The following is a 9,063-nucleotide window of genomic DNA, read 5'->3' on the forward strand; positions in this document are numbered from 1 at the left end:
TAACTAAAAGAAAACCTAGTTGGCTGACTAAAACTGCTGTCAGTATACTGGGTTTTCTTTATCTGATATATGTATATAATATTGGGAAGATAATGTTGGAGCATTGAGAGGTGAATGCTCCAACATTATCTTCCCAATATTATATTAGATGTTATAAAAATAATGCCTATGCTCTATTGAAAAGAAACTCACATGGGAGTAGATTTAATTAAAACAATGATAATTTTAGTTTGAGAAGTACTGAGCTTGAAGCACAGCAGGATATCCAATAGAAAAACTGCTACCTATTCTTTCTTTGGGGAAACTTTCAGAAGCAAGAATTCTGAAATTCTTTCCTTTCTCCTTGGGTTGCCTCTCGGTAGTTCTGAAGGGCCCGGAGGCTCCTCTGATCATCTCAAGTGAATGGTTTGTTTGTACTTGGCCTGTTATATATCTCTCCTCACCCTTTTCTCAAGCTAACAGGAGTGGGCCAATAGAGCACTGGATTTGGAGGATGAGTTCAAATACCAACTCTAGTTACACTTTCTAAAGTGGTGTACTTTGGGCCACTGATTTAGTTCCCATGTCTGTAATTTGGGGTTCTGGGATGGAGCAGATGATCACTTTCTCTCTAAGATCTGCCCTAGCTCAGACTGGGTCCCTTGGGTATTAGAGGACAGCTTGGAAGTCAAGCTCTGAAAGATTACAGGGTAATTGGATGGATAAAACAAGGCTAGATGGTCCTTATAGATCAGAAAAAGAATAAATAAAAGCCCATAAAGGGGAATGAGAGTATAGGTCCTGGGAACTGGTCTGATAGTCAAGGAGAGGACAAAGAGTGGATAATTTCACAGTGTATCTAGGGAGACCCCTTGTGGTGGACCAACATTAGCCTCCCTTTTCTCCCTTCTTGGTGACCGGCAGTCATAAATGTCTGATTAAGTCTGGTTGTCTAGAGGCTTTAGAAGGGCCTTCCTTCCCAAGGACCTGGATCTTCTGTGTCCTTGTTGTAAACTCCAGGCACTGGAGACAGGAAGACAGACTATATATTCCCTTCTTTGAAGAAGTTAAAATATATACAGATGGATTTCTGGGGAGCCCTAGGGCACTAGCAGCTGTTGGAAATTAAATTAGACTTTCTGGAGGTGGCAGTATTTGATCTGAGCTTTTAAGGAAGCTTTCTGAGACAGAAATGAAGAAGTTGGGCATCCTAGGCAAGCAGGATAGCCTGGGCAGAGGTACAGGTTGGACAGAACTGCAGGTAGGCCCAGTTAATCTGGAAAGTAGAACATGTGAAGGAGAATGTGTAACAAGCCTGGAAAAGGTAGTATGATTGAATAAAGGTTATTAAAGTATGGGATCTTGGAATTTGTAAACAGAAAGGAAGAAGGAGCCTTAGATAGAAAAGTGGGGGGAGTGAAAATTATGGAGAGAGAGCATGATCAAAGTTATAAGATCCCAGTGAAGATGACAGAAGATGGAATCAGACCATACAGATATGGTTGTCACTGGCAAGAACCTGGAGCAAGAGAAGAAGTAAGTGGGCAATGGTGGTGATTTGTATTCTAGGATTGAGAAGAGTTCTCACCACAAGAGATTACTGAATTTTGCTGTCTTGATCTCTAAATTGTGGATAGCTTGAAGTGCACAAAACAGAGACAGGTTTCAGAGTGAGGAATAAAGGGTGCAAGCGGGAAGTTCTCTTGGGCAGGAGACTTCCTGTTGCAGAAAAGGTAGAGAGTTGATACACAAATCATAAGAGGGAAGGTGGGGGCCAATGCATTCATTTTGAGGGCCTGAGTGGTTTCCATGACAAACCCTCGAGTGCAGGACAGTTTGTAAGGAATTTTTTCAAATCGCAGGGACCTTTACTTGAAAAGGGAACAGAACCATAGTTTTGTGTTAGAAACAGGTTCTATAGTTTTCACTTAACATACTCGGGAGATCATTGTCAAGAATTGATCAGTTATTTCAAGCTGCATTGTAGGACTAGTTCCCACACTCGAAAAGACATCTAGATTATTAGTATAGTCATTACACAAATCATCTTAGTAATTATGAAAATCATAATATTTTTTCCTCAAATTCAAGGGTATAGGACAGTGAAGTTGAATTGGTTAATGTCAAATCAAGATTTTGAAGGGAGAATAAGTAAGGCCAGAAAAATAAGAAAGGGAGAGACTGAGGCACTGGAAGTTTGAGTGAGGAGTAGATATAAATAAAGGGTGTTGAGAGCAAGGAACAGCTGAAAGTGTGGGGAGGTGTCAGGAACACAGAAATTTGAGTTATGTGAAAGTGGAGCTCTTTTGAGTGACAAGATCAAGAAGAGGGGAGTGAATAGAAAAAAAAAATCTTATATAATCCTCATAATAGTTCTGTGGAACTTGGGAAGTAGAATTTAAGAGTTCTGCCTATGATCACATAGTATCCGAGACCATTGAAATTCACGATTTTCCTAACTCTGGACTTACTTCGTTCTCTCTACTGAGCCACCTTGCCTCCTGTCCTTGTGTGTATGACCATTCCTGTCTATGGCTGAAGTGAATAAAGGTGGAAGTTATGTGATCTGAGGAATTTGAGAAACTAGAAAACAAAACACCCAGAATATAAGGGCAAGGATGGAAAGGAAGATGTTAAGCCAGATCCTGAGCTTCTTGAGAAAAAAGGGTGATGTAAAAACAAAAAAAAAAGCATTAAAAACAGAATATTGTGGAGAAGGAGGTTGGTTGGTCATCAGAATCTGGACCCAGGTAACGTGGCCTCCCAGTGGATTATGGAGCATCCCCCTCACATTCCACCCTAATCACCAACTATCCAATTTCTTCCTCCCCCAGCTAAAGGAAAAATAAGGAATTGCAAACAGGTGCAAATAGTATGCCCATAACCTCAGAAATTACAGAAAAAACAATAAAATATTGTTTTTTGGTTGGCTCAATTGCATAGCTGTTTAAGATATTTAATAAAAGCTTCATAAACTTTGAAAAAAAATTAAAAAAAACAAACAAACCCGGCTTCAGCTCCAGATTCAATTTACACACAATCCACTCCCAGTGAATAAAAAATAATTTCCTTTACGCTAGCCACCTTGCCCCAGTTCTCTTCTGGTCTAATTATCTAGTATTCGCCTTCCATTCTTGTCCCTTCCTTATCATATTCTTCAAGACATTGCCCAACAAACACTGAAGTCCCACCACATTATGAAGATTTTATTGAACATGGTTCTTTGCAATCTACCAGAATAATTCTGATTGAATAAGAATCTGTCAGGACTTTGCTTCCTACTACCCCCATCTATGCGTCAGTCAAATAAGCTAACTTTTGCTTTCTCCTCTGTGTTGTGCATGTCCTTTGAGTGGAATATTCTCCTTGTCTTCATTCTCAAAAAGCCTTAAAAGGCAGCAGTACAGAAGCAATGATATGTAAGACTTTGGGCAGAGAAGATGCAAATCAGTCAGCCTTCTTCTCCCCCTCCCTTCTTCAGATACAAAATCTTAGTACCCTAGAATACATGCCTTCTTAGCATTATTGTGAGACTCAAAAAGAAATGTAAGTAAATTAAGACTAAAATCCCACCTGTCCTTTTGAACTTGTTATTCTGTATTTGTTTGTCCTAATGTGATTGTCCTAATATATTTCTGCATAAATGTGACATGTAACTACATATGTATGTATATATTTATGTACATAATTTCTGGCCTACATAGAAATAATACAGAAGTTAGAGTAATCAAACAAAAGAAAAAGATAACACAAATGCACTCTCATGCATACATGTCTGTGGAGAGTTGTCTGCCACAAAGCACCAATCTAAGAGTCAGGATGATAGTAGGTTCAGGCATATGTCTCTCACTTGCTATGAATGTCACTTAACCTCTCAAATGCCCAAGGCAGCCTGTTAAAAAATAATTACAAATGATTTATTGATCTAAAGTCACACTCAAATGAGGGCAGGATGACAAAGAGTACCAACCCTTGGAGTCCAGAAGATCCTTTCAGTTACAACCTTTGGATGTAATCTTCATGGTAAAAAAGAGCCCTTGTTCTACCAAATCTCTCCCCATAACTCAGTGATATTTGCAGTCTTTGACTAGAATCAGTTATTCATAGCTAACAAAGGCAAATCTATATTTAGGAAGAATTTCTCTCAGAGATTGTGGCTTATGCATAGAGCTCAATACCATTGAAGGTATTTCTGAGGCCAGAAGGGAGGGATAGGGACAGTTTAAATGTAATTAGCTGTAACCTAAGTTTTATTTATCTCCACATGTTCATAATTTATTTTCATTTTGTTTTGTCTTTTAAAAAGATAATGCTTAATAAGAATTTCAGGAGAAAAAGCTCACTATAAGCCATGGGGTTTTTAGGGACTTATGGAGGAAAGGGGATTTCATCTAAGCTTTGGAAGACTGGGCAGCAACCTTTAGAACAAAGGGATATTGCTAGTGTGTGGAATCAACTAAACATAAATCACAGTAGCCAGAAAGAAATAGGAAACCAGTCTGTCTGCAGCAGGGGGTTTATGTGGGAAGTTAAGGGAGGTGAGTCTAGCAGTGGATCTTGCTTCCCTGAACACAAATCATAACAATGTTTGTTGAATTTGTTCATAGATGGAGAATTTGAATTTTATTTTAGAGGCACTGGAAAACCATTGAGGATTGCGGTGATATTATTGGTTTCTACATGTTCGTAGTAATATTACTTCTTGAGGCTTTCCACAAAGAGGGGAGTGGTGTCCATGAATGGGAAAAGGGACAGAGTAAATGTTCAGTATTCTCTGGGGCTTTGTTACACACCACCCACCCTCAGTCCACACTTGCTCCAGATGTCTTAGAAAAGCGAGGTTTCCGTGGCCTCATGTCACCAACTACCAAAGAAGTGAGGAATGGAAGGTTGGGGCCTGGGTCAAGTTGTTCAGCTAGGCACTGAGGCCCCTGCCTCTGAATTGTACATATGTGTGCGCTGTCCAAGTCCTTACTCCTCTAATGTAGGCCTGTGGCTCCGAGTCTGTGCCAGAGCCGTCCTGTCCAGTCTCTCTCCAGAACTCTGCTCTTGCCTTTCCTGATCCTTTACTATCAGAGCCTGTCCCAGCAGCCTCTGCTTTACCCTCTTCCCTGCACCTCTCATCCTTGAATCGTTTTGCCCTCCCACTTTCCAGCTCAAAGATGGTGCTGCAGAGTCTCCCTGAGGTGCTAAGCCAGGCCCTCTGGTCTTGTTAGTCTGTCTGAGGGAGGGAGGGAGAAAGGAAGGGAAGGAAGGAGAGAAGAGAGAGGACTGCATACCCTCAAAGCTTGTAGCTCTGGGAGAACCCAAGCCAAGGTCACTGTGGCCCCAGAACTCTCCTGGTTGGTACATAGCCTGGTGTCCCTTAAGGGGAAGGTGCTTTCCAGGATCCTAACTTTCTCTGATCTGGGGCTTAGTACAGGGTGCAGAGTCTAAGCCAAGGTTTCCTTTTTGGTATTTTTCCTCATATGACAACAGGTATTGTAAAGGCCTGGATTGTAAATCTACCTCCTTAGTGTCTGAACTCTTCTCTTTATTCTTTCTTCATCTCTATTCTCCTCACACACACCCTCTAGTCTCCTCTTTATATCTGTGCTTTATGTCTTGTCACACAGATGGAGGTTATATTTTCTATTCTGGGCCAAGAGTTGACTCTAGTCATATCACTAAAACTTTGAGGTCACACTTATCAGATGATTTCTTGATACCCTTCAGCCAGGTCACATGCTTTGAGTTGAAGGAAGAAGCCAGAGATCTGAGCAATTCATATCATTACCAGTAAAGGGGTTGAGAACATGGGTGCCCCTTGCTCCCAGCCTCAAATTATAGATGATCAAGTCTCTTAACTACCCATTTTGGTGAAAGTTGGGCACACAGTAATGGATGCCCTTTTGAGATTGGAATTTCCTTCCTTCCTGTCTCCCACTTCTCCAATTCCTTCAGCCTTCCTCCTTTGGCAGTCAGCTGCATACGGCCTTTGCTGGCCTGATGCTTCTTCTCTAACAGGGGCCTAGACTGGCATACTCCTTTCATTCTAAGGCAAAGATGACAAATTGTGGATAGCTATAGGAACAGAACCTGATTCCACCCTTTCACTCCCCTTTTATATCCTCTTCCCAGGGTTGAATTGAGTTGGAATTTTTGGGGGGAGCCAAGGATGGGCAGGGAGAGAAGAGAAGATTCATAGGAGAAAATATGTGAATTAAAGAGGAGCCTCTCAGGTCTCAGTAAACAAAAGACTTAAATGAATTGCCCCTCTTCTGATCCTCTGCCCCTATAGCATCATCATCTCCTTTCATCACATCTTTCCCTACTCCCTTTTATGGACTGGAGTCCCTGTATCTTAGTCTCTTTCCCCCTCCCCTGCTTTTCTGTAGTCCCAGAAGAGTTCTGACTCAACATTTAGGTTTCTTTCCTGTTTCTTGTTACAGAGCGCAAACACCAGCTCCTCTAGTGGCCCCAGTGGGGACCATAGTGAACTGGTTACAAGAATTTCCAACCTAGAGGCAGAGAACCAGAGCCTTCGGAGTGGTGAGTGAACACCAGCCACAACCTGGGTAAAGCAAGCCTGCCATGTTCTCTGGTCCTGCTGGAGCAATATTAACACCCTCTTCTTCCTTCTGCAGTGATTCAGGACCTACAGCTCACCATCTCCAAGCTTGAAATCCGGCTGTGCACCCTGGAGAAAAGCAGCTCCCATCGCATTCTGGCTCCTCAGACACAGGTGCACGGTTCACCTTCTACCCTGGGAGCTGGTCTCTGGGGTACATGAGGCCCTCTGTGAGGCCCCAGAGCAGTGCAGCTTCGCTTTTGTAATTGCTACTTCGTCCCTGGGTTTTACACAGGTGCACACAGCAGGGGAGCACAGAGAAATAGGGGGACACAGGCGTGTTAAGATAGAAAATGTCCTCTCCAAGCCCATGCCAGAACTTCCTAGGAAGGGCTGGATGGTTGTCTGCCGTCTCTGTGCCTGACCACTCTTCTCTACCCCTTCCTCTCTGGAAGATGCTAATGCTTTTTTGCTGGCTCGACTTCTCTTCCTCATGCCTGTCACCCAGGGGACAGCCCTATCATCTTCTCCCTTGCCTGGCATTTTACGGTCCCATGAATCCCTCGTTTTATGTCCCACTTACTTCCATAACTTTTGGCCGCTGGCTTCATGCCCAGCCATTCTCCTGTGCCTCCCATTTTCACCTTCCCTAGACGGTCTCTTTCCCTGCAAGGAAGGCCCAGCTCAGGTACTTTCTGAAGTTCTTCTTGACATCCTCCTCTCTCGGTGTTTTTGACTGCAGCTCTCTCTTAATGTGAGCTGTGTTGGACTGTGCAGCGATGGGGGTGACCAGCTGGGCCTGGGGATCGTGGCAGGCCACTCAGGTCATCCCCGGAGCTTTGGGCCTTGTTCCCCAGGGCCAGCTTCATGTCTGACCCTCTCTTATCCCCTCTCCCTGGGCAGCACGTGTCCCCTATGCAAAAGGTGGAGCCGCCCACCGGCTCTCCTGCGAAGAAGGCGGCTACCCCAGCGGAGGATGATGAGGATGACGACGACATCGACCTGTTCGGCAGCGACGACGAGGAGGAGGACAAAGAAGCGGCCCGGCTGCGCGAGGAGCGGCTCCGGCAGTACGCGGAGAAGAAGGCCAAGAAGCCAGGCCTGATTGCCAAGTCTTCCATCCTCCTTGATGTCAAGCCTGTGAGTGGCGAGCCTACCCTCTCGGGGGTAGGGTCAATGGGAGTTGCCCGCCCAAGGTCTCTCATGAGAAAGAAGGCAAGGGGGGTAGGGGAACAGCTGTTTTTAATAGGGATGAGTGGAAACCCCACACACTTTGGCAAGACAATTTTTGGCCATATCCCTTTTTCTCTCTAAAGTCAGACTTAGTTTTGTATCTTTGATCATACACTTTGGCACATATGTGATCTTAAGGTAGGTCTGGTAACCTGGCTAGGCCTGTAGGGCCCAGCTAACCTTTAACCTGATTTCTCCTAAGTGGGATGATGAAACAGACATGGCAAAGTTGGAGGAGTGTGTCCGCTCCATACAGCTGGATGGCCTGGTCTGGGGAGGTTCCAAGCTGGTTCCCGTGGGGTATGGCATTCGGAAGCTGCAGATCCAGTGTGTGGTAGAGGATGACAAGGTGGGCACAGACATCCTGGAGGAGGAGATCACCAAGTTTGAAGATTATGTAAGTTCCTGGGGGACTAACTCCTTACAGCCTTTGAGCATGTGTGTGTGTCTGGAGTCATGGGATCTAAGTTCTGATTTTAGCTCTGCTACTTACTTGGTGTTCGACATTGGGCCCTTCTTGAGGCCTCATTTTCCTCATTTGTATAATGAGGAGTTTAGACTAGATGACCTCTAGGAGTACTGTCCAGTGTTAGGTCTACGAGCCTGCATCCAGTGATCTTGTTTAAAGCCAAGCTTGGGCAGGAAGTCCTTCCTGATGCTAGTTTTGTCTTATGGACCTGCCTTGGGACTTAGGAGCCCTTGGTTCCAAGCACCCAGTTCTCACAACCTTGAACAACTCATTTACCTGAATTTTGCCTGTTTCCCAATATATAATATGAAGTTATTAGATATAATATTAGTTATTAGTCAACTAAGAACTGGTCTATAAGGCCTCTTGCCCTGAATTGATTTAATTTCCCTCAGTGTGAGAGATAAAAATGATGGATGAGGAGGATGAATGGGAGTACAAAATTGCAAGCAGTTTGTTGCTTGTCATTCTAATCTGTTCATCTGTTCTCCCGTTTGCAGGTGCAGAGCGTTGACATCGCTGCTTTCAACAAGATCTAAATGGCCCCTGAATGTGTGTGAATCTGTAACCAAAATAAAGGCTGAGATTTGAGGTGCTTGGGCCTGTTCTGGACTGGGGTCTCTAGGGGAAGTAGGGGTGGGAAGGACAATTTCTGAGGAATGTAGAACAGACGTCCTCAGGATCCATCCTCCTATGGGGGGAGAAGAGGGCCTTGGAAAGAGACCTCAACTAGATTCTGGTTAGAAACCAGAATGATAAAGAGGGTGGCTCTTATTGTAACCAGTCCTCTGAGCCACTGATTAGACACCAGGATTCTCCACTCTGTTGGGGC

The 9,063-nt window shown here is 44.0% G+C and overlaps 1 protein-coding gene across 16 annotated transcripts in view; it reads left to right on the forward strand.

The window, feature by feature from the left end:
• The window catches only part of EEF1D (eukaryotic translation elongation factor 1 delta), a 29,028-nt gene extending 20,202 nt beyond the window's left edge, over positions 1-8,826 (forward strand). For all 16 annotated transcript variants that reach the window (XM_074294684.1, XM_074294500.1, XM_074294408.1 and 13 more), the window contains 5 exons: positions 6,411-6,510; positions 6,606-6,703; positions 7,433-7,669; positions 7,965-8,159; positions 8,732-8,826. In XM_074294684.1, coding sequence (XP_074150785.1) covers positions 6,411-6,510; positions 6,606-6,703; positions 7,433-7,669; positions 7,965-8,159; positions 8,732-8,770 — 669 coding nt within the window. In that variant the 3' untranslated portion in view covers positions 8,771-8,826. The remainder of the gene's footprint in view (positions 1-6,410; positions 6,511-6,605; positions 6,704-7,432; positions 7,670-7,964; positions 8,160-8,731) is intronic.
• The last annotated feature ends 237 nt before the right edge of the window (positions 8,827-9,063 follow it).

The sequence above is a fragment of the Sminthopsis crassicaudata genome, chromosome 1, assembly GCF_048593235.1.
Source record: "Sminthopsis crassicaudata isolate SCR6 chromosome 1, ASM4859323v1, whole genome shotgun sequence".
NCBI classification, from domain to species: domain Eukaryota; kingdom Metazoa; phylum Chordata; class Mammalia; order Dasyuromorphia; family Dasyuridae; genus Sminthopsis; species Sminthopsis crassicaudata.